This window comes from Vicugna pacos, chromosome 5 (assembly GCF_048564905.1).
Source record: "Vicugna pacos chromosome 5, VicPac4, whole genome shotgun sequence".
Classification (NCBI taxonomy): domain Eukaryota; kingdom Metazoa; phylum Chordata; class Mammalia; order Artiodactyla; family Camelidae; genus Vicugna; species Vicugna pacos.
Genome location: NC_132991.1, coordinates 95472347 through 95497203, shown reverse-complemented (window position 1 = coordinate 95497203; position 24857 = coordinate 95472347). Strand labels below are relative to the sequence as shown.

The 24857-nt window shown below is 54.4% G+C and overlaps 2 protein-coding genes across 3 annotated transcripts in view; both read left to right on the top strand.

The window, feature by feature from the left end:
* The first annotated feature begins 1469 nt into the window (after positions 1-1469).
* On the top strand, positions 1470-5807 carry LOC102530117 (olfactory receptor 6B2). 2 transcript variants are annotated; one of them, XM_072961978.1, is made up of 4 exons: positions 1470-1662; positions 2738-3430; positions 3514-3656; positions 4677-5807. In XM_072961978.1, exons 3-4 carry the CDS (start codon positions 3581-3583, stop codon positions 5630-5632), a joined length of 1032 nt encoding a protein of 343 aa, XP_072818079.1. In that variant the 5' UTR covers positions 1470-1662; positions 2738-3430; positions 3514-3580; the 3' UTR covers positions 5633-5807. The 2 variants fall into 2 exon arrangements, with proteins under 2 accessions (XP_072818079.1, XP_006209250.2); XM_006209188.4 differs by having other exon boundaries at positions 2735-3430.
* Positions 5808-11948: 6141 nt separating this feature from the next.
* The window catches only part of NDUFA10 (NADH:ubiquinone oxidoreductase subunit A10), a 32449-nt gene continuing 19540 nt past the window's right edge, over positions 11949-24857 (top strand). Inside the window, exons 1-7 of the mRNA XM_072961977.1 lie at positions 11949-12106; positions 16142-16310; positions 17080-17295; positions 19558-19644; positions 21297-21418; positions 23235-23314; positions 24076-24130. Coding sequence (XP_072818078.1) covers positions 12026-12106; positions 16142-16310; positions 17080-17295; positions 19558-19644; positions 21297-21418; positions 23235-23314; positions 24076-24130 — 810 coding nt within the window. The 5' untranslated portion in view covers positions 11949-12025. The remainder of the gene's footprint in view (positions 12107-16141; positions 16311-17079; positions 17296-19557; positions 19645-21296; positions 21419-23234; positions 23315-24075; positions 24131-24857) is intronic.

Sequence of the window (24857 nt, the reverse complement as noted above, 5' to 3'; positions counted from 1 at the left end):
GACGCGGCCGCTGGACATACTGGAAGTTTACTTGCATGTTATGAATGTTGTTCACTTTTCTGTCCTGTTCCTATTGAGTCCTGTTCCTTCCACATCCTCGGTGTCTCCAGAATCAGCTCTCTGGTCTCCACCCTCGCAGACATCCCCCACAGCCCTCGTCCAGGCTGTGTCTCCGCGCTCCAAGTGATCCTCACCTGCCATCCCGACTCCGTCTGCTCCATCCTCCACGTAGCAGAGAACTGGACGCAAACCCCCTCCTTCACTAGAGCCTAGATTTCATGAGGGCCGGGGTCTCGGGCTGTTCTCTCTCCCCACTGACCCCCAGTGCCCTGAAGCAGTGAATGCCCGGTGGTGGGCACTCAGTCGGATCAGGAGGGTGGGTAAGTGGGGAGCCCTCCCCGCCTCCTCCGTGAGACCCGGACATCATGGCCTTGTTCACCGGGTCTCCCCTCAGACCCAGCACATCCCAGAGCTCGCATCCTCCTCTTGCTCACAGACGTGCTCTCACCTCTGCACCCACGCCCTGAAACCTCCCTTTGGGGGGCATCTCGTAGCAGTGCTGGGAGCCCAGTGAGCCCTCGGGGGGCATCACCTCTGAGACCTGACAGACGACCGAGTTCGGCCGGTGATGGGGCGGCAGGGACCCGAGCTCAGCAAGGTGCTCTCAGGGCCCGTGGTTCCTCAGGCAGGGTTCTGTCCTTCATGAGGGGACAGGGGTGAGGAGCAGCAGGGGGCTGTGCGCAGGACAGCAGGCAGATGGGGCTGGGAGAGGGATTTGCCCTCCGTTCCCTGCTGCGTGGAGGATGGAGCAGATGGAGTGGGGAACAGCAGGCCAGGACCACCAGAGTGAGGAGCCTGAGCCCGAGCGAGGGGCGGCTGGGCAGAAGCCCGAGAGGACGGACACCGGGAGCCGATTCCGGAGACGCGGAGGACGCGGACGGCACAGGACCCAGCCGTTGCTCAGCCGGCGGGTGGGAAGGGCGGAGCCGGGCTCCTGGCCCGGGCGGCGGGGGTGGGGGGATAGCGGTGCCCTGGCCTGAGGTGAACACCGGGAGGGCGTGGGCTCCGCGGCCAGCGGGGAGGACTCTTGTCATTGGCTGGACACGTGATCTGCAGAGAGCCGAGGAGGGGACGGGGCATCGCAGGTGGAGACTCGGGGTGGGTGCCTTTGCCGAGTGAGGACAGTGAGAGCGGAAGGCTGGGGCCACAGCACCTAGTGTGGCGGAAAGGCACGTGGACAAAGGACTTAGACACTAGTGACGAGCTGGTCACGGGCGTCTGCGGGACCTCCGGTCCAGGCGCGTGGGGGCAGAGCCGGGGGCGGGGCTGCAGGTCAGGAGCCGGGGGCGTGGCCGCGGGGCGGGACCAGGGGCGTGGCCGCGGGGCGGGGCTGCAGGTCAGGAGCCAGGGGCGTGGCCGCGGGGCGGGGCCGAGGGAGGGCGTCTGTCTAAGGATGAGAGGGAGGAGGGCTCGACCGGGAGACTGCTCTTCGCCTGCAAGATGCAGAGTCTCAGAGAAGGATGACGGCTGAGCGGAGCCAACAGCAAAGGGGAGGAGACACGGGGGGAGAAAAGCGGGGCTGCGGGGCCGAAGCAGCGCGGGAGGCTGGGCCTGAGGAGGCGGCGCATCACCGCGGGACCCCGCGCCCACAGCTGGAACCAGGTGACACAGGAGTTGGCAGGTGCCAGGCCAACTGAGGGGCGGCCTGGGGAGCCGGAGCGGCTCTCACCGCGTCCAAAGGGCCCGCCTCTCGGGGTGCGCGGGGACGCCCACCTGTGTTGCCCCAGATCTTGCATTTTTTCACGAGAAACCGGAAATCTGTGCTTCTGTGTGGAATGTTCTGATTTTCCAAAACGATGGTCAAAGTGAGGGTATAAAGAGTTTTCTGGGGTGAGGAAGGAAACTGCGCAGCGGTAGAGCGCATGCTCAGCGCGCACAAGGTCCCGGGTTCAACTCCCCAGTGCCTCCGTTAAAAAAAAAAAAGAATTTTCTGAAATGAAATATAGGATGAGACGGGGGCGTAAAACAGGGCGGGGCCGGGAGGGGCGCTCAGGCTCGTTCAGTTCTCACTCTTCTCCCCACGCGAGGCCCGCGCGCACGGGCGCTTTGGCCGTCGCAGCCTTGTCTTCTGATGTGACACACGAAGACGGGGCTTTTTTTTCTTTTTTAACAAATGTTTCACCAACGACTGTGCAGCACTGATTAAGCGACCCACGCTTTCCTCCCTAATTGTATCAGGGGGGGCTCTGACTTAGGGCTCCCTATACTGCTCCACACTGCGCCGTTGATTAAACGGCAGCCCTCGTCATTTCTAATACTTAATTTGTTGAACTATCGGTTTCACGTTTATCACAGTTTCTTGTCTCCAAAACAGCACGTTCCTCTTCATTAATCTGCTTTCTTTTTTCTGAGCTTTCTTCACTCTTCCCATCTGTTCATACTTGCAGACGATTTTAGGAATTATTGCACTCTGTTTTAAGAAAAATAAAGTTTGGTGAGATTCAACCATAATCGAGCTAAAGTTTAAAATCTATTTGGAGATACTGACAGCTTTGCCATGTTTTTTTCATCAAGGAACATTCTAATTATTAACTGCAGGAATACAGGCAGACTACAGAGTTCACATCCATCTGAAATCCCACAGTCAGTTATAATCATTCCAGATTTTCTAGGTGAGAAGCCACGCTATCAGGAAATAATGATGATCTTTTCTGTTTCTTTATCCATCTTGCAGTAGGTAGCCGAGGGCAGCGCTGTTACACAACAGCGGTTTCGAGAGGGGACCCGTCTCCGTCCTGACCTCAGTGGCTGGGAGTGACTGGTATTAACTGCGGGCTGTTACCGGCTGTTGACTGAGTCAGAGATTTATATATTAAAATGAGTCACTTATTTGGGATGAAAAATGTACAAAAAATTGGAATCGTTTTAAACCAAAGGCTTTTCCACAGCGGCTAGGCTCTCATGCGATCATTTTAGCAGCTCCGCTGGCCTGACCGCCCCCTGGACCCCCGAGATAAACCAGGCTTGCACGTGGCACGTGCCCTTCCTGTGCTGCGGGTGCTGCCTGCTGCTTTTACCTGAGCTTTCTAACTACAGTGAAAAAAAAAAAACAGATCGTTGGCATATAGCTCCCTTCTGTGCAAAGGAATTTGCCGCTTTGTGAAATGAACTGGGGAGACATTTCCATGCTCTGTGACAGTTTACAAAACGTGACGGAAATGGAAGACTCGTGCCAGTGACGTGTCTGGGGGCCACCGGCTTTCTCTGGAGCATCTCCGACCACCCCTGTACTCCCATCACGGTTACGTGGAGCTTCTTGTCTTCCTGTGTCAGTTTTCTCAGAAAGTCGTCACTCTGAGGCTCTAACGTGCCTACCTCCAGTCACGGTCTAAGCTCCTGCCGTGGTCTTCCTCATCTGCATGATGAAGCCGTAAGTGAACACTGCCTACACCTCTGCCTTTTCTTCACAGTAGTTCTGTCTATTTTGTGACTTTTGCTCTTGTCACCTGTTAGGGTAGTGACAGAGGGCAACCACAGACTCTGCCCACCCTAAGAATTCCGAACTCCCAGCCACACCCAGATGGGCTCATGTTTTCTCTTGGTGACATCCCGGGAAGAGCCACAGCCCCGGCGTTTGAAGACCCGTGTGACCTTGGGTAAGTCCATGACTCTTTCACTGCGAGCCTCAGATTTTCATCTGGAAATGGAGCTGTGAGCCTTGTTTTCCCGGGGCCACAGTGAGGACTACAGGGGGTGACTTATGTGAGTACACGTGACACGGGATAAGGGCGACGTGGTCCCTTCTGACTCCGAGGTCCCACCCGCAGGACGGAGTGTGCGGGGCAGCACTGTTCTGGAAACACTGCACGCAGGAGCCCTGCTTTCATGTCCCCCTCACAGTCTCCTTCACGCCTGCCCCATGCGGGGCACCTGGCCCCTCCCTCAGCTACAGGCCCCTTGAGGACATTCTAGACACCCTCCTCTGCTGCCCTGGCCACCCCCTGCCTTCTCTTTTCTCTCCTCCAGAACTGTGTTGACGGCCCCATTGCTGATAGCCCCTCTGGATCTTTTTGCTGTTATGGGGTTTAATTTTTCACTCCTGTAGATTATTTTAAGGGGGACTTGAGATGTCACAGAGGGAGACACGCGACCACCTCCTCTCTCAGCCTGGAGGCTCCTGCAGCCCCATCTCCGGCCCCGTGCAGAGCCTGGGTCTGGGGTCTGGCTAACCTGGGTCCCGTCCCCCCACCATCCCGTGAGCCCGACTGGTGTCCCTTCTTCTTATAAAGTCCTCTCTGGAACCAGGTGATTAAAATGATGATTATCTACGGACCAGACGGCCCTGGTTGCGCAGAGCTGTGCTCGTCCGTCATTGCTCTTAGAGTCCCTGGAAAATTCCAGGTTCTAAAAGCAACTGGGCAGTTTCAGGACCACTGTGGGAGAGCTGGGGGAGGCGGTGGGCAGGGTGCTCCCAGCCCCACTCTTAGAGTCACGGGCCCCAGGAGACCTAACCTCCACGTTCAGACGGTAAAGGCTTCACTTGGAGACACTTTCTGCCCCAACCCCTGCTGCTGGTGGAGCCAGGGCCCCATCCTGGGCCACAACGCCCTCAGGCTGAGCTCCGCTTCCTCTCCCCAGCCGCCCTCGCCCCCGCCTGGCACGAACTTGTCTTGCAGCCCTGGGCTCCCGGCACAGAAGGATGACGGGCGAGAACGCGAGCAGGGTCAGCGCCTTTGTCCTGGTGGGATTCCTCACAGTCCCGCGGCTGCAGCACCTGCTCTTCCTGCTCGCCTACCTCTTCGTGCTGCTGGAGAACCTGGCCGTCATCCTCACTGTCTGGGCCAGCCCCTCCCTCCGCCGGCCCATGTACTACTTCCTGGGCACCATGTCCTCCCTGGAGATCCGGTACGTGTGTGACATCATCCCCAAGATGCTGGACGGCTTCCTCCTGCAGCGCAGACGCATCTCCTTCGTCGGGTGCATGACTCAGCTCTACTTCTTCAGCTCCCTGGTGTGCACCGAGTGCGTGCTCCTGGCCTGCATGGCCTACGACCGCTACGTGGCCGTCTGCCACCCCCTGCGCTACCGAGTCATCGTGACCACGGGGCTATGCGTCCAGCTGGTGGCCTTCTCCTTCGTCAGTGGCTTCTCCGTCTCCGTGATCAAGGTCTGCTTCATCTCCAGTGCCACGTTCTGTGGCTCCAACGTCCTGAACCACTTCTTCTGTGACATCTCGCCCATCCTCAAACTGGCCTGCACAGACTTCTCGATGGCGGAGCTGGTTGACTTCATCCTGGCCTTCATCATCCTGGTGTCCCCGCTCACAGTCACTGTGTTCTCCTACGGACACATTGCCCTGGCCGTCCTGCGCATGCCCTCGACCACTGGCCGGTGGAGAGCCTTCTCCACCTGTGCCTCCCACCTCACCGTGGTCACCATCTTCTACACGGCCATGATCTTCATGTACGTCCGGCCCCAGGCCATTGACTCCCGCAGCTCCAACAAGCTCATCTCTGCTGTGTACACTGTCCTCACCCCTATTTTGAACCCCATGATCTACTGTCTGAGGAACAAAGAATTTAAGGACGCCTTTCGAAAGGGCTTAGGTCGACTTTCACAGGAGCACAATTAAATGTCCTAAAACCCAATTTGTGGTGGTAATAAAATAACATTAATATGGCACTTTGTGTTTTTCAAAGTAAATTTTTCAATGACATTTAGCAAACCTCCAGAAGTGTATGCAAATCATGAGCCTTCACCTGGATCTGTTTTCACAAAAGGCCTACACTCCTGTCACCAGCACCCAGATCAAGAGTCAAAGGCCCCCCTCACACCCCTGACCCCAAAATGTGCACTGTCCTGACTTCTAACACCAGAGACTAGTTTTGACGGTTTTGAGGGTTTCGTGAATGAAGTCATGAAGGACGCTTTCATGTCCGGCTTGCTTCATCCGCTGTGGTGTTTGAGTGGATCCTTGATGTCTCTGCACGTAGTGAGAATCCGCGCACAGAACGTGCAACAGTCCAACCCACAAATACATCACGATGCCTTCACGTGTTCCTGCTGGGGTAGTGGCGTGCACACTGCCTGTCACAGACAGCACTGCAGTGAACATTCTGGTTCACGTCTTCTCAGATTTGTGTGCTCTGTGCGAGGCTAGGCCTAGGTGCACGCAGGCGACACCTGCGGCGGCTGCAACACGAGGTTCCTGTGTGTTCGGGCTCAGGAGAGACAGGAAGACCATCTTCCCCAGCAGGGCACCGACTCCCACCCCCACCAGTAGCTGTGTCCTTTCCGACTGGGCACTGTAAGCATTCTTCTTCTCACCGTTCTCCTGGGTTTGCAGAAGTCCTCACTGTGGCTGTAACTCCCTTCACGTCACGCCCTTTGCCTGTTTCCATCGAGCTGCATTCCCTTCAAGGGGGCAGGAGTTCTCACACATTCTGGGGTCGGGCCCTCTGTTCCTGATTTCTGGGCTTGCCTTTCGTTCTCTTGACAGTGTCTTTTGATGAAGAGATGGTCTTTATTCTGATGTCTGATGTGTCTGCTTTCCCACAGTGCAGTTTTTATTTTCCATTTAGGCACCGCTTGCCTATTCCAGAGTCGTGAAGGCAGCCTCCTGTTTAACTCCAGACGCTTTACTGTTTTAGTTTTTATTGCTTTACAAGCCAACCAGAACTGATTTTTATTTATGGTATGAGATATGGGTCAACATTCATTCTTTTCTGATGGGTGTGAAATTAACCAGCACCCACCATTTACTGAAAAGACCAGAGTGTCCCCTCTGCAATGTCACCCTTTTCATAAACCAAATCTGTCTGTCTGTCTGTCTACCATCGCTCTGCCTATGTTCGTCTTTTTTGGACTCCTTATTCTGTTCCATCGCCCATTTGTCTATTCCTCCACTAATACGTGTAATTACTGCAACTTTTTCATTTACTTTGATATGTGGCCATGAATCCTCTGTGCTTACTTTTTCTTCACGTTTGACTTGGTTATTCTTGGCCCCTCCCCAATGGGGGTTGGAGGGCTATACATTTTAGAATCAGCTTGTCAATTTCAACTGGAGAAATTTCGGGGGGATTTTTACTGGGACTGCATGAAATCTATAGATCAATTTGAAGATAACTGTCATCTTTTTACAACTTTGAGACTTTTAATCCAAAATGAGGCATCTCCTCAATTCAGCTACAAGTCCTTCAATTTCTCAGTGCAGCTTTGTAGTCCTCAGTGTATGGCCTTTCACGTCGTTCTGGAGATTTGAGTTTTGGGTTTTCTTAAAAAGATTCTAACGCAAATGGCATCCTTTCTTTTTCACTTTTTACTGTTAAAAGTTGAAGTTTTAACTGTTTATCTCTCTTTCTCTGTTACTGGTACATAGAACACAATTATGGATTCACAGGAAGTTTCAAAGAAATGCAGAGGGAGGTCCTGTGCACCCTTCACCGTCCTCCCCGACGGCACTGTCCTGCAAGGGTGCAGCACAGCGTCAGCCACAGACACCGACTCCAACGCAACCCACGGATCTTTCTCAGATTCTGCAGTTACACACGCATTCGCCTGTGTGCGTGTGCATGTGTGTGTGTGTAACCGCATGCAATTTACCACCTGGGTGGCGTCACGGACCACCACCCGCAAGATATGCGTCTCCATCACTCACACCCCGCTTCCTAGCCGCCAGCGACCACCAGTCTGCTCTCTGTCTCTTTAGTTTGGTTATTCCAGGGGTGTCGCATGAGCAGTTTTACACTGCAGGCCATCTCTTGAGCTTGGCTTTCTTCACTCAACGTAACTGTCTCGAGGTCTGTCCGGGCTGCCGCACGTACCCGCATCTACTTGTTCGTGCTGCGAGCAGCGCTCCGCAGTGGCGCTGCACCACTCTGTTCAGCTCTTTGCCTCCGAGGAGCAAGTCAGCGGTCCCGTTTTCGGCTGCTAGGAACGAAGCTGCTGTGCTCACTCACTCCAGTTTCTCTGCAAACCTGCATCCTCGCTTCTATGAGGCTGACGTTTCACGCTGTAACTGCTCGGTTGTGTTACAGCTCATTTCAGCTTTAGTTCTGTCAGTTTGGAAACTGCCAAGCTCTTTAGCAGAGTGGCCGTGCCGTTCCACAGCCACGTTCGCTGTGAAGGCGTGATCTGGGTTCCACGGTATCACTACTTTTTGAATTTGCTCTTTCTCGTAGGTGTGCAGTGGCATCTCACTGCGGATTTTATTTGCATTTCTCAGTGGTAATGATGCTGAACACCTCTTCACGCACTCACTGGCCGTCGGTGTAACCTCGTCTATGGAACGTCTCTTCAGGTCTTCTGCCCACTTTCTAATTGGATTATTTGTTTCTCACTGTTCAGTTCTGAGATTTCTTTATGTGACCTAGATACAAGGGCTTTGTCACATACGTGGTTTGTGTCCACCCCACCTGCCCCCAGGGTTTGCCTTTTCATCCTCTTAGGGTTTCTCACAGAGCAAAACTTTTTAAAAAAATGTTGATGAGGTCCAGTTTGCCAAGTTCTCCTTCTGTGTGTTTTGCTCTTGATGCCAAGCTCAAGAACGCTCCTCCTGTCCGAGGTCCTGCAGGTTTTCCTCTACGGCTTTCATTCTAAAAGCTTTATCGCTGTACATTTACAGCTAAGCCCATGATCCATCCTGAGTTAATTTGGGCATAGGGGGTGAAGGTCATGTCGAGGTTTGTTTTCTGGCCCGTGGATGCCCAGCTGCTGCAACACCGCTTGTTCAAACGGCTCTCATTCCTTTGCTGAACTGTACTGCATCTTTGTGAAGTATCAGTTGAGAACGTGTGTGTTGGCTTGTTTCTGGACCCTCTGATCTATGTCTGTCCGTCTGCCAAAATCACATGGTTGTGATTAACGTAGCTGTATCCTTAGCTCTAGAAGAATGATGACTCTTCCCATTTTAGTCTTCTTTGCCCAAATGACTGTGGCTATTCTGGGGCCTGTATATTGCCATAACGTTTTATTATAAGCGTATCTTTGTCTACAAAAAGTCTTGTTGAGATTTTGATAAGAATAGCATTAAACCTATAGATCAATTTGGGGAGAACTAGCATCGTTGCTGTGTTGAGTCTTCCCGTCCATGAACAGTCTCCCCAATCACTGAGGTTTTCTTTGACTGCTTTCACCAGTGTTTTGTAGTTTTCAGCATACAGACCCTGTACATGTTTTGCTAGATTTATACCTGTCTTGCTAGGTTTATACCTAAATACTACATTTTTTGGAGCAATTATAAATGGTATTGCATTTGTTTGTTGTTAGTATACAGAAAGGGACTGTGTTTTTGTGTGTTGACTTCGTAACCTGCAATCTTGCTGAATTTACTTACTACCTCTAGGAATGTTTTATAGATTTCTTTGGGATTTCTACATAAACAATCATGTTATCTACAAATACAGAAAGTCTTACTTCTTCCTTTCCAATCCGTCTGCCTTTAACATCCTTTTTGCCGCTGCCTAATTGCATTGGTTAGAACGCCCAGCGCTCTGCCAAACTGGAGTGGGGAGGGCAGGCACCCTGGCCTGTCCCTGTCTTAGGAGGGTTAGGACGCCACCAGTCTTTCACCGTTAGGTACGATGTTAGCTGTGGGTTTTTGTAGATGTTCTTTACCAGAGGATTAATTAGTAAACAGTTGCACCTTATGTGACTTCAGGGTGATGCAAGTATATTTTTTTACTGTGGGTTTAAAAGTATCTCCTATTGACCTGGAAACATCAACTTTTTCTTATAAACTAATGTTGGGTTTTCTCTCATTTGGTTTCACTGCAGTAGTTAAGTGATAAACCAAACAGAAGCTGGACAGGATTACAATTGGAAGACAGATCCATAAACACAGCTCACCTGGAAGTGACCTTCCTGAGTGCACTGTTTCTGGGCAGGGAAGGGCAGTGCCTGGTTGCGGCTGGAGGCCCGGATCCCACAGTAGACAGTTATGTGAATGGTCTTCTAAGTAGGGACCCTGAAACACAGCCTTGATTTCTGTGCACCAGGAGCTCAGCTTATTCTAGATTCAAGAGCACTCCTGTTTATAAAGTTTCGGTTTTCAAAAAGTAGTTGGGGAACATTATCTATAACAAAGCAAGTCTCTCTGCAATACTGACGACAAATGTGTGTTAAGAGCCCCGAGGAGGCCCGGCCCCAGGGATGCTGCCTCCTGCCCCATCTCAGAAGCCATCTGTGGAGGCGGGAACCAGGAAGGAGAGGAGGCCAGGCCTGGAAAGACCCTTGACAGAGAGGCATTCCCAAAATAGAGTGGTGGATAAAGGGCCGAGAAGATGTACCACGATTCCGAATGGCAGAGTTGTTCAAGAAACCTTAGGCAAGTGATCTCTGATACTTAAGGTTATTTTGTTTCCTGCTGGGATCTCTCTCCCTTCTTCAGCATGCCATCAGTAAAAGGAGCTGAACGCAGAACTTCACCTTGGGAAGTGAGGTGAGGGCTGTCTTTGCCTGGGGTGAAGCTGGGGGAGACCACCGCGGGCCCAGAGGCAGGATGCGGAGGGCATGGGTAACGGAGCAAGATGAGAGGACCCGACAGGGAGGCGCCCCCTCCCTCTACGCCTCGCCCCTCCGCTCTCAGACGCGCTGGAAAGCACGCTGGCTTCCCGGGGGTGTCGGAACGTGGAGCCAGGCCTTGGGCGGTAAGAGGCGGCCCCACAGGGCCAGGGGACCTGGGGCCCCTGCTCACACCTGCTCGCTGGACGTGCGCTTGCCCGCCGTGCTCGTGGTGCGCCCGTGACTGTCGGGAGCTTTGCCTGGGGCAGGGACACGGTGGTGGCGGGTCTGGATGCGGCCCCTGCTCTCAGGAAATGCAGGGTGTAGAGCTGTGTTTCTCTCAATGTGGATCATTTATATCAGAATTAACAGGAAGCTCGTTAAGCAGATTTCAGAGCCCACCCCAGATCTTCTAAGTCAGGCCCTCGGGTGCTGGGGACCAGGACTCTGTATTTTGGACAAGGAGGAATCCTCTTATTAGAGAAACGCCCACTGAAGGGACCTTCGTTTTCACAACTCTGAGCATTCTGAAAAGTGAAAACCAAATGGAAGTTAAATGAAAGGAAACTCAGGGTGTTAAAACCAGCAAGCCCGAGGGGGAGCATGAAGATCCTAAATCCTTTTCAACCGGCACGTGCAGGAAAGAAACCTCACACTAGAGTCACTTGTACCAACCTGAGAGGGCTGAGGACCCCAGTCCTCGGAGAGGCTGACTCTAACGGTGAAAGGAGGATGGCTTTTGTCTGCACGTGACTCACGGCGTCAACACCAGCAGAGAGACCTCTTGTACCGCAGCCGCGACGCGGGCGGGGAGACGGCGCTGGAGGGCGGCAGGACGCGCGGCCTCGGCCAGGCCGGCCCTGCTGGGCCCGGACGAGCACCGAGGGGCGGCAAGGCCAGTCCACGGTCCGTCCTCCCGCGCTCACCGTGTGTCCGCTCTCACACTTCCGCTCCTTCCCCCAACCCTCCCCGCCGCAGCGCCAGGCCACCTTCCCGGCTCGGACGGTCAGCGAGCTACAGGGACACGCCAGAGGGTGACTCTGCGGTCCGCACCTGCGGGTCTCGGGAACCGGGAGGGTGGGGGCGTCCCAGACCTGGGATGCGGCGCCGCGGGACCTGCAGGGTCTGCGGCGGCCTCACCCCCCGCCCCTCCCGCCCCCGCCCCCGCCCCCGCCCGACCTCAAAGCCCGGCGGCCCTTCCCGCAGGGCGCGGGCGGCGCACCGGCCCTCCGCGGAACCGCCCGGAGCCTTCGTAGCGCCTTTCCCGCGGCCCCCAGCCCAGCCCGGCCGGCGGGTACCGCGGAGCCCGGTTGAGGAGAAGGAGAGAGCCCACGGACCGCCGGTCAGCCATCGAGGGCGCTCTCTGCGCCTGCGCCTGCGCCGGGGCGGCCGCCCGGACGTTCCCGACAGGCGCGGCGCGGGCAGCCCGGCCGTGACGTCACGGCGGCGCGCCGGCAGCGGGAGAGGACCCCGTCGCGACCGCGACCCCTCGGGTCCTTGAGCCGGTGCAGACGGCGGAGCCATGGCCTTGAGGCTGCTGAGACTGGCCCCGGCGTCCGCGTCCGCGACCTCGCGCGCCCTCGCGGGAGTCGCCCAGCGCGCGGTGAGGCGGCGGCGGGCGGGGGCCGCGGGTGGGGACCTGGCCTGTCCTGGCGCCGCCCCTTCCTCTCCTCCCCGGGCCTCCGGGCGGCGGCTCCCAGGGCCATTCTCGGGGGGACCCCACGGCCCCCTGGAGGGTTTGGTTCTGGGTCGCGAGGGCAGACCTCGGAGGGGCCACACGCTTCTCCAGGCCGTTTCCTCTGAGCTCCAGGCAGAACGCTGGGGCATGGAGGTGAATGGGCCGCCTGGCGGCCCTGCTGTAGGAGGCCGGTCTGCAGGTGCCATTACTCGGTGCAGTGGTGCGACGGACGTGTGAGCTGTGGGTGCGCCCAGAGGAGCCTGGGGCGGGCGCGTTCATTCACTCATTAATTCATGCGGCGGCTCTGTCGAGCGCCAGCTAAGGGGTGATAATGACGTTGAGCAGAAATGACAGAAGACTTTCAGGTTAGATCGGGAAGGTTAGAACTTCCTGTGGTAGAGAACAGTGGAATGACAGTGCAGCGGCCACACGAGAAGCAAATGAACTGTGCCTGAAAACCTGAGCAGAACTTTATTTTATGACTGGCTGTATCATAGCTTCTTTGTTTGCTAGTGGCTGGAGCAACATCGGTGTCAAATTGTAAAGGGACTTGACCTTTGTGCTAAGGATTTTGATTAGCAAAGGATTTCGAACAGAACAGTCAATAGTCTTATTAAAAAGTCATATAAATATTTTTAGAAGATGACTCAGGCTGCAAAAGAGAAGGAAAGAAACAGGGGGAGAAAGCTGCTTGTCTTTATAATACCCAGTGTCCTTCGCTGTGTTAGTGGAAGTGAGAGCCCCAGACTAGGGGAGGTGATACTCTGCTGCAATGCACACACCAGGGAACCCGCCTGTAACTGTTTCCGTCTGGGAGCTGCTCTCTACAGGGGACACAGATGAACTTCGGTAGGTCCAGACAAAAATGAGTAAGATGAAAAGGGAATCAGCTTGTTACTTGAGAGGTAATTGAAGGAACTGGAAATGTGTCATAAAGATCACTTACTCCGTGTGATTCCAGAGAGTAGAAAAATGGGACTGAGGGTGGGAAATTAAAGAGAAGAACACCGTAACTATAAAAGAGCACTTTCTGAAGACTTCGAAGTCCGCAAACAGTTGATTGCTTTATTCAGACATCATTGTGCACCTGCTTTGTGCCACATCTCTGATATATTCAAGTTGGGGACACAGATGGGAACAGTTTGCACGTGGCTCAGAGGTAACCTAGAGGAGAGAGTGATTAATTTCTGGAGTGCACAGTACCAACATGATTAACACCCCTCACTTATCTGCTACTCTTTCCCGATCCAGGCCACTGGGCACCAGCTACACGGGACTTGCTGACCTTGTGGTGTTCTTGCCTCAGGGCATTGGCACCTACCGTTCCCTCTGCCCAAGAAACCCTCTTCCAGATGTCCACGTGGCCACTGCTTTCCAGTCTTTATTCAGTGTCACTCTTTCTGCAAGGGTTCCATGACCACTCGTTTTAACATACATCCTACCCCAAAACCACGCTCTCACCACAGCACTTACTTAGTGTGCTGTACAATTGCTTTTTTGTGCGTCATCCTGTGAAGTCTTGGCTCCCGGCTGCACCCCCATTGTCTAGAAAAAGGGCTCTGCACAGTATGGGCGTCTAGTAAAGACTTGCCGAGTGAGTGGTTAACTGAGTGAGTGACACAGAGCTGCTGCTCAGTAATCAGGTATTCAGGAGGTGTTGGGATTTGAGATTTTTGGAATATATAGAGAGTATCCTGCCATTTACTAGCCCGTTCTCCTGTCACTGGGCCTTTGGGTGGCATTATTTCTATGAGCACTTTGTTTGTTTGTTTTTTAAAGTCACCTCGATTTTATCTATCTATTTATTTATTTATTTATCTATGAGCACTTGATATATTCCTCCTGTTATTTTGTGGCTTGACATCTCATTTCTTTTTATTGCTGAATAATGTTCCATTATTTAATGTATCACAGTTTATCCATTTAACTATTGAAAGACATCGTGGTTGCTTCCAGTTTTTTGGCAGTCATGAAGAAGACTGCTGTCATCATGTGTTTGCAGATTTCTTTGTGGGAATTGCTGGTAAGACTTGTGTTTAGTTTTATAAGAAACTGCCAAACCACCTTCCAAAGTGGCTGTACCGTTTTGCGTTCCCACAGCCATGAATGAGCACTCTCGTTGCTCTGTGTTCTCCCAGCGTTTGGAGTTGGCAGTTACTTGGATTTTTATCTATTCTAGTAAGCGTGCAGTAGCATCTTTCTGTTTTAATTTGCAGTTACCTGATAACATGATTTGAGTGTAGTTTAATGTGCTTATTTGCCACTCAGATGTCTTTTGTGATGTCTGTTCACATCTTTTGCCCATTTTTTAATTGTTATTTTCTTTGCATTCTCTTTGTGACCTGTTTTTATCCCTCCCCTTCAGTAATCAAGACTGAATCAAGCAAATCAGAACTGAAAAAAATCTTGATATTATTTAATATTCTTTTTTATTCCATAGTACCGTATTTTATTACTTTAGTGAGTACTTAGTGTTCCATAATAGGGGTATACCTTAATTTTTTAGTACTCCGTTTTTGGAAATTAAGGGTTTCTGTTTACATTTTTGATGCTATAAACTACACTTCATTGAGCATCTTTGCAGGTGGATCTTCGCACAGATCTGTGCACATTTCCTCAGGATAGACTCCTGATAGCTCCGGGCCCACACCTAGGTTTACATTACCAGTAGCAGTTTACGTGGACTTTGTCCAACCCCAATGCTGCATGTCACCATTAAAAAAAAATTAAGTGTTTATCAGTTTGATGCATGAAAGGGTGTTTTCTCCTTGTTAGTAATCTTCTGCTTGTTTGCTTTTTGTAGCAAGGTTGAACGTTTTTCTATGGTTATTGGCTGTTTTTAACACAGTTTACCCTTGAGCAGCGCAGGGGCTAGGAGTGCCGACTGACTCTCCACGCAGTCGAAACTTGATGTGTAAGTCACAGTGAGCTCTCCGTGTCCGCGGTTCCCTGTGTCCACAGTTCTGAATCAAGGATTCCACCAACCACAGATAGTGTAGCACCACAGTATTTCCTGCTGAAAAAACCCCCGTGTCAGTGGACCTGTGTGGTTCAAACCATGTTGCTCAAGAGTCAGCTCTGCCCCAAGTCAGCCCTGGCCCCTGTCAGCTCTTACTGACCTGCAGTCTGTAAACGAGCTGATCAGATCCCAGTTGTTTGCCTTTGACTGTGTCCCTTTTCCTTTTTTATGTGGGTGGAGGGTGTTAGTTTCAGTGTGGAGAATGGATGGGCGAAGACAGGAGATGCAGCAGGCGTTTGCGTTGTAGGCAAGAGATGTGAGGAGGTGCGCAGAGTCCGTGCGGTGGTGGCAGGGAGGGGACATTGGCCAGAGAGATGTAGGAGTGAGGGTTAGTAGGGTTTGTGAGTGATTATGGCTTTGGAGGACGGAGAGGATATCAAAGACGGCTCGACTCTTGTCTTTGCTCCGTTTTGCTTGGTGGGTGGGGAGTTTGTGAGGGACAGCAGGTTGAGGGTATGGAAATGCAGAGCTTACATTCAGTTTTAGGTCTGTTAGCTGTCAGGTGCTTTCAGGACATCTAGGACGTTAGAGCTGTTTAAAGGCATGAGGTAAGCAGCTCCAGAGCTCAGGACAGAAGCCTGGACTGGAGAGGTGTTCTTTATTCCCTTCCTCCCCGCCTCCCCCAGCCCCCTCCTCCCTGCCTTTCCCCCATCCATCCATCCATCCATCCATCCAGTTTTACTGAACATGGTAAGTATGTTCTGTTCGAGCCACTGTACCAGGCCCTGGGGATTTAGCAGTGATCAAACCAGACAGTCCCGTGCCTTTATAACCTTATGTTGGGGGTGGGGCGAGAGTGGTAATAACACAGATAGGTAATGAAGACGTCGGTGTGGCCTTTTCTGTCACCAGGGGTCTTGGCATTTTTACCTCATTGTCGCCAATGCCGACAGTAAACAGAATGCTCACGTTGTGCTGTTGTGTGACGTTGTGTTTTTCAGGGAGGAATTCATACAAGTGTACAGTGCGGGCTGCAGTATGGCCCTTTGGCCTTCATACTTGGTGAAAAAACAACCAAAAAACTGACGGAGAACAGCAGAGTGATAACTGTAGATGGCAATTTATGTTCTGGAAAAGGCAAGCTTGCGAAAGAAATAGCAGAGAGACTAGGTAAGAATTTCTGCCGTGCAGAATAACAGCTTTTTCTGATACACAGTTACTTACTTGAGTTTGGTTTTACTTTAATATTGAATAGGTAGAACTGGGCCTAAGGTAGGTATTTCATAGTTTGGGGGATACTTACTGGAGGAGCTGTTTTGTTTTGTTTAATGGAGGTGCTGGGACTAGAACCCAGGACGTCGTGCCTGCTAAGCACGTGCTCTACCCCTGACCTGTACCTTCCCCACTGGAAAAGCTGTTTTCTGTCTTCTGGATTTGCACAGTTTTAAAAATCCATGCTGGTTGTCAATGTGAGTTGGAATTTTACCTTGATGATGTAAGCAGAGCACTTAAACGCGAGCAGTTCCTTGATTTTGCCGCCCTCACTGACAGACTTACAGACGGGTGACGTCCGCAAGCAGCTGCTGTCACACGGCCGGCTACTGCGAGGCCAGGCCTCGCGCTTCCTCGCTCCGGGAGCAGGCGGCGTCCGTCGCGCGTCCTCCGTATCTGACAGGCCGTGGCCCACCCGCGCGCGGCGGGCGCCCGAGTTGTGGGCGGCTCCCCTCTCAGGCGGAGGGCACAGTGCGGCCCTTTAGCTTCATGCTGCCCGCACACGAGGGTTTGGGACCTGTGTCTTCCGTGTCTCGTGTGTCCCTGTTACACTCCAAGAGCGCAGGCCTTCGCCGACCGGCCCAGCGATGCTCTTCGGAGCAGCCCCCGCTGCTCGCGAGGGGCGTGAGGCAGCCGCGGAGTCTGATCAGGTGGCTTCTCCCCGCAGGCCTCAGGCACTTCCCGGAAGCAGGGATCCACTATGCGGACAGCACTACTGGGGACGGAAGAGCCCTGGACCTGCAGTTCGGCGGCAACTGCAGTCTGGAGAAGTTTTACGACGACCCGAGAAGCAACGACGGCAACAGCTACCGCCTGCAGTCCTGGCTGTTCGCCAGCCGCCTCCTGCAGTACGCGGACGCGCTGGAGCACCTGCTGAGCACGGGTGCGCGCCCGCCCCGCCCCGCCCCGCCCCGCCCCCGCCGCGGGCGCGCACGCTCTGCGCTCCGCTCCAGCCCTGGTCTCGGTTCGGTCATCTCGGACGGCCGCTGGTCAGAGCTTTCCAGGAGGCTGTTTGATGAGGCAGGCTCTGTCTTCCCAGTAGCATCATGCACTCTGAGGTCCACGCTGTTGCTGCTGTAGAATACAGGTCCCTTAGCATCACTTTCATTTGGTGAGGTCTGCGGGCTGTCCGGGACTTCGTGCCACTGCTCCAGGCGTGCCGACGCGATGCGTCGCAACGATGGGTGCCTGGGAGGCCGCGGGATCACACTCGTGAAGACGGGGCCGTGTGTCATGCAGAGATGCGGACGCAACAACACAGGGTTGTCTCTGAGGGCCCAGAGATGGGCTCGAATTTACCCTCGATCCACAGGGTAAAAGTTAAACGTTGAGAAGAAGGCAGAGGTGGGGCAGGCGAACTGGCAAGGCCCCCTGGGCCCTTACGGGAAGAGGAGTGGGTCTCTGGGAGTCGTCCGACCCAGGCAAGAAATGCCCAAGGGCTGTATATGGGGGCAGCAAGGTCTGAAATCTGGGAGCTGGGGTCAGGGTGCAAAGTTAGGAGGGGGAGGGAGGGAGGACAGTTAGGGCGGGAGCTCAGGTTGTTGACAGAGCATGGAAGGAGGTTGGGACCCAGGCGAGGCTGCTTCAGCCTGGGGACATCCTGCAGGGTGAGCTCCGCCCTGACCCCAGAACACGCCAAGGATCGTTCAGATACTGCCAGTGCTTGGCGGAGGCCCCGAGCTCTGTGCTTCCCAGTCTGAGGGCAGAAGCAGACGGCATGTGTGGGTGGGCGGTGGCACTGGGGCTTTGTATGAGCTCTGTGTTGCCTTGGTTGCCACACCCTGTCGGCTGGCAGAGTCCTGGGTGAGCTTCTTTACAGACAGCTCAGCTGCCCCCTAGAGGATCTGCTTCATGGGGTCTGAGCGTGAGAGCTGTTCCTGACATGGCTCCCAGGGAACCGACTGAGCTGGTTCAGCACCTCGCCCGTGCTCCCAGGGGTCCCGAGTAGACAGGTGCGCCACCAGACCAGGGTGGTGTCCGCCGTCCGAGCACGTGCAGCAGGTCTGGGGGCTAGCTTGTTCTCCTGCCTCTGACGGTAGCAGTGCTGGTACCCGAATGGAGGTCCTGGCCGGGGTTCGTGTTGCTCTAAAGGAGAAACGCAGTCATTGCTGTTCTCTGCCAGCAGCCGGCTCGCTGAGCAGCTGGGAGTTCATGCTGACCCTCCCTCACTCCAGATCCTCTTGGAAGAATCCGTCAGCCTTCTGTCAGGACTCCCTGTTTCTTAGAATTAAGAGGAAACATCTTAAATGAAAACTTGTTTCCTTTTCTGTTGCGTTAACTTGTTCATTAAGTATCAAGTGGGTGCCCCCTGTGTGCCAGGTGCATTCCGGGACCCTGGGCACCGGTGGGAGGTAAAGCCTGGCCCCCTCCTGGGGCTCACCTTTCAGTGCGGGGATTAGAGCAAGTTGGAGTTTGGGCAGGGCTAGGCTGAGCCGGGGAGATGGGGGTCCAGGGGCCCCTGGGGACCCATGCTCTGAGTGGCTGTGCTGCTCTGTGTGCTGAATGACCATCGGGGACCATCGGGAGCGCAGTGAGCAGGGCGGGGATGGGCTCAGAGAAGTAGCCTGGGCGAGATGGCCAGGTCTCCAGGGGATGTTGTCTTCCCTCTGAAGGAGAGAGGACACCGTCCGAGGTTTGGGTAGCAGAGTAACAGTCTGACTGTTTTAAAGATGCCTTCTGCTGAGGTGAGAGTGCCTGGGGAGAGGGCGGAGTCAGGTGAGGAGGTCAGTGGACTGGGTGTGGGTGGGTGGAGGAAGCTGGTGGTTCTCCGATACCTGGGGTGTGGGGGAGAGAGTGGGCAGGCAGGATGACCCTGGGGTCTTGCTGAGCGGTTGGGGTGGGAGCAGGATTGCAGCGGGCATCGCTCAGGTATGGGGCCAACCTGTGGTTTTAAAATAAACACTTTCCTCTGTTAGCTGGATGCTTTTGTCGTAGCTGAAAGAGTGTTGCATCGCCAAAACTGAAAAAGTATAGTTTTTGGAAAGGATTTCTCACTTAGAAGGGCATGTGTGTTTTGAAAATGTTGGTATGGAAATGGAATTACAAATGATGTATTATTTCTATTTCTAAAATGAAAAAACTAGTTCCCATTGCTTCATTTGTTGTCTGTCTGATTTTCGATTTTTGTTCCCATGGTTTTAAACAGGACAAGGCGTGGTGTTGGAGCGCTCTATCTACAGCGACTTCGTGTTCGTGGAGGCGATGCACAGACAAGGCTTCATCCGGAAGCAGTGTGAGTCCGGGCTGGCGGCCAGCCTTCCTGGCAGGGGTGCCGTTCCTGAAGGCTCTGCAGACTCGCCTTCCCTCTGGGTGATCAGGAGTCTCATTCTCTTCACCTGCCCCGGCGGCAGCCAGCATCATCGTCCTTTCCTCCTCTCCAGCACGTGCTGGTGTGCTGCATGGGGACAGAAGCACTGTGCTGGGGGGTGTTGAGAGTGGATGAGAAAGAAGACCTCTGGTTGAAGCAGGCTGGCCACGAGGAGTGAGGGGCACGTGAGGTTGGGCCAGGCTGCCCGCAGCTAGGAGCGCGCCGGGCGGGGCTGTTGTTGTTGACAGAGCATGGCCTGTGCGCCTGTGGCCATTTTCAGCTGCGAGCTGGGCTGCCTGGAGCTGGCGGGCGGCTCAAATCTGGGGCCCAGAGTAAGAGCTGTCGGTTCTTGAATGGGAGAGAGAAGCGAGGACTTGGAGGTGAGGCTGCTCTTGGTCTGTGTGCCCATCCTGTGTCTGGGTGGCCCTGTGTGCCAGAGCCCTGCTTCTGCCCCCGGCGCTGTATCCCATAGACACTTGGATAGCCGTTGGGGCCAGTCAGCCAGCGTTGCTGGGTGCAGGCTGTGTGCCAGGCTCTGCCTGAGGTGAGGACAGGAGGGTGGGCGAGACAAGGCTCCTGGGATTCTGGGGCGGAGATGGGCAAGGGGGGGGTGCCTGAAAGCAACACAGAGGCTTAGCTGCAGTGAATGCACCTGCTGGCCCCCCGGCGTTGCTCCCGTTTGCTGCAGAAGCGTGCCAGGGACGTCTGAGCCGCGGGGGGACGGGGTGTCGGGGCAGCGTCCTTGAGGAGCCAGCCCCAGGCCAGCTGTCAGCAGTGCAGCTGCGTCGGCGCAGTGCTGGTGTTGGCTCTGGGGCAGCGAGGAGCAGCGGCTGGCGGCGCGGGAGAGGCAGGCAGGGCTGCACTGGCAGGGCGTGCACTCGGCCGGGCTGCTTGGGCTTCCCTGAGTCCTGGGGCGCCAAGCTTAACTGAAGGTGCTGGGCACGGGAGGCGCGTGGCTCGGTTTGCGCTCGCTTGTCTGAAGGCTGCATCTGGGGAAGGGAAGTCAGGGAAGAGGAGGCCTGCTGGGAAGAGGTTGGGTCGGGTGGGGCCCCCGAGGGGCGGCCCGCAGTGCGCAGTGGGGTGTTTCTGAGCAGGGTGACCTGAGATACGGGGGTCATGCAGTGGGCAAACCCTGCGGTCAGCTTTGTGGGAGAGTAAAAGTGGGCCTGCCTGGGCTGGTGGGGGCCCCGCGTGAGGAGGACCTGGAGGGCCAGGAGGCTGAAAAAGTAAAGGTGTCCCCTTAAGTGTGGCCAGGGGACACTTGGCCTCTAGAAAGCTCTCAGGCTGGGGTTTGAATCCCAGTGTTGGACTTCGTGTAAGCTGGCTAATGTCTCTGGCCTGGCACCTAGGTCTGTAGACCTGAGGAGGAGAAGCATTGCTTTTTGGGGGCGCTGTGAGCGCTGGGGGTGCCCAGGCACCCTCATACCTGGTGACTGCGGCCAGTGGTCACAGCCGTGAGCAGTACATGGTTTGCAGGTTGCTCTGTGGCTCCAAGGGCCGCATATGCCTTTGCCATTTTATTGGTGTCTGGAGGCTGTCCGGACTGTCGGATGATGGGTGGCGCCTCTCTCGTGCAGGTGTGGACCACTACAACCAGGTGAAGAAGATCACCATCTCCAAGTACCTGCCCCCGCACGTGGTCATCTACATTGATGTGCCGGTTCCCGAGATCCAGAGCCGGATTCAGAAGAAAGGAAATGTAACTCAGCCTCTAACTCCAGGACCCGCCTCCTTTTTTGTGTCCTTTACTTCTGACCTAGATCAGCGCCTGACAGTGGCGTTTGTAGTCGAGGACCGTGCCCTGCCGACCGCCTTCGCAGGGATGGGCCCGCCCCTTGGTCCGCGAGGAGCAGGCACTTGTGCGGTGGATGGAGGAGACCCCGGGTCACTTGCTGCTCTCCACCAGGGCTGCCCAGTCCCCCTGTCCCTGGGCTGTTCTGTACGGATGGGCGTGCTCCTGACCACCTCCCTCAGCCCCGAACCGTTCTGTTTTCTGACGGGCTTTTCGTGCCCTGTTACCTGCGAGCTGAAAATGGTTTCTACTCTCCTCTCGGTGTGCCGCCCCCATCCGTGTAGCTCAGCTGGGCCTCTCTTCCTCTTTCTCCTGCTCAGTGGTTCTGGAGCAGCGGAGCGGCTGTCTCCACACATGTTCATTTACTCTTACGTTGGCTGAGGCAGTCAGGTGCCTGGAAGCCCCGCACTTCGAATTCCCGCGGCGCCACAGGCGTGACGCAGGGGCCAGCACAGACGGTCTTCGCCCTGATGACCAGTTCTGTCTGGGAGGATCGCTGCCACTTAGAGTCTTTTCCTGTGTGTTTGCCGCTCCCGAGCCCGTCCTCAGAGCTGGGATTCTTGTAGGTGCTCAGTGAGTGCCCCAATGGCAGGTCCCGGAAGGGCCGCAGAGAAGCCCAGTCGTCCTTTGCTGGGACTCCCAGCCGCCTCCCCCGTGTGGCAGTGAACACACACGTGGCGTGGGCTCCCCTGCTGTTTACCGGCTGTGCGTTATGTTGCCCGACAGTTTGCTCCTAGGGTGGGTGTAAGACTTGGGGAACAGCCCACCAAGTGGCAGGAGGAGGGAACTGCAAGTCAGAGGTGCTCACCCTCCGGGGAGTAGCTTTGAATACTTTCGCTTATAAAAGTGACATTTATTGAGAAATATGAAGGTATATGCATAGAATTCTCTAGATAACTGTTTTGTAACCTGGATAACAATATTTCAGAAACAATTTTGAGGAACAAATTAGAGCTATGAACTTTTTAAATTTTTCAGTATTTGATGAATACTGTCCCAAGCTGAAGTTACCACTGTGTCTAAGAAAAAGATACTTTATCAAAGGAACGTGGTGTCATTAGTACATGTGTATTCTCCTGTTCTAGTGGGAGAGACTTAACGGTAGACAAGAAAATAAGAAATACGTGAAGTGAAGGCAAATGCCATGAAGAAAAACAAGGCGAAAGATAACTTGGCCATTAGCATCGCTCAACAAGGAGAGGCTTTTAGTGTGGGAGCGTGCCGCGCGCAGTTGGAGCTGTGACGTTCTGAGATTGGCCTAGCGAACTTCCCATGAAAGGGAAGTGGGAGAGGGGAGGAGTGGGGGGTGGGGGTTGGAGAGAGTCGGGGACAGAGGAGGGGCTTGGGGGTCGATGGGGGGAGGTGGGCCATCCCCCTTGCACTGTCTAGTCGTCACCGCCTGCACGCAAGCGCACAGCGGAACAGGGAGCCGGGCATAACCAGAACGGGCGCCTTTCTGGCCCTGTTCTGAGTACGCACCTTAGAGTCTGTAAAAGAAGTCCAGCCGTGGGTTCACCTGGGCCGACCGGTGCTCGCTGCAGCAGGATGAGAACTGTTCTGGCTGGTACTGGGGCCCCTTTCTAACGCCCCAAGTTCCCCCGAAGTCAAATGCCCAGCTTGACTTGTTCTGGGGAAACAGTGTTCTTTGGTGGTTTCACGTTTTGCACGAGCACAGGAGAAAGAAAAAAGTCTAAACGTTGCACGCTGTGTCTGTCTGTTGCAGCCACATGAGATGAAGATCACCCCCGCCTACCTCCAGGACATCGAGAACGCCTACAAGACGGCCTTCCTCCCCGAGATGAGGTGAGCCAGTGGGGGCTCCCGATCTGGGCAGCCTCGCCAGCTTCTGGCCTGGGTGGCGGCCTGAAGTCTGGGGCTGGTGGCAGAGACAGGGACACACTTGCCAGGAGGTGGGTTTTGGTCGTTGCCTGGCTGGTAGGTGCGGTGAGGCAGTGGGCAAGGGTGCTGGAAGCTCGCTCTGCTGTCGCCCTCCTTCCGGGACCCAGTGTGAGTTTTCAGTGTCCAGATCAAGGAGCAGGGACCAAGGGGACTGAGTTGCTGCCATCCTGTTGCTTAATTTGGTTGACACCGGTTATTCTGAGGGCTTCACTTGTCTCTGAAGTTCTAGGAGCTCAAGTGCGATGCCCCCGCTCCCGGCCTCCAGCGCCATTTGGCGGCTCTCTGCCGTCTGTCCCCTGAGGCCCTGGGCTCCTGTACGTCCCTGTGACAAGCACTGCAGCGCAGGTGGCTTGTGTGGCGGCAGAGATGACCGTCCCGTCCCTACAGTGTCCCTGTCCCCTGTAGACACTGGTCTCGTGCCCGTGCGGTGAGGGGCAGTCCAGTCAGAGGGGAAGTCAGGGAACAGACCTGCAGGGGTCGCTGTCCAGCCTGCAGCATGTCCCTACTTCCGGCTCACCGTCCGTCACCAGTCCCCCGTGAGCCTGTTGCTGTTATGTGAACGTGAGGTGATGTTTAGAGCTGGAGCCAGGATGTCATGTGTTCATTTGTATAGGAGCGGACACTTGGAAAATTTACGTGAAACGTCATCTTGCTTTTTCTTACAGTGAGAGTTGTGAGGCTCTGCAGTACGATGCCAGGGGAGCTCAAGATGCAGGAAGGGTAAGACGATGGCTGAGAGATTGTGATTGTTCTGAACTTTGCTTCACATACGGGAGTTTTACAGATCAGGTGATGAGTTTAGCTCCTATTGGTCTTGGAGGCGTCTGTATTTTATAACCTAAAAGGAGTACCGAGGCAACCCATCGCACACCCGGTGGTGAGCTTTTGATTTTCTTTTAAAATACTCAGTTTCTAGGATCCTAAAATTACGGAGTGGTGAAGATACAGAGGACCTTGGGTTACCTGCCCCAACATTTTTGTTAAGCAGACAGTAAAACTCAAAGTGGGTGTAGTTAACAGGAGAGATTGAGAGACTGACCCTCGAGCAGCGTGGGCTTGAACACACGCATGCACTTACACATGGGTGTTTTTCCGTAGTGAACCCCGTGGTCCTGCTCGGAACTGCAGGTGTGGGGGAGCCCCGTGTAGGGGGCGACCATAAGGTGTGCTCAGATGTTTGATTGTGTGGGGCGTGCTGTTCAGGGCTCACCTGTATAAAGATACTAGCTTGCCCCAGATCAGTAGTTGCACTCATGAAGTGCAGGTCAATCTCTCCAATTTTCAGGAGAACTTAACGAGTAATAGCCAAACAAATTGATAAAGAACAGCACAGGAACGTTTTCCTTCTCAAAAGTAAATATGAAAATTATGGTAATGAAGGCGCTGCAGTATTCGTACAAGAGCTAATAAATAGCTTAGTGAAGCAGAAAGGAGCCCAGAGACAGGT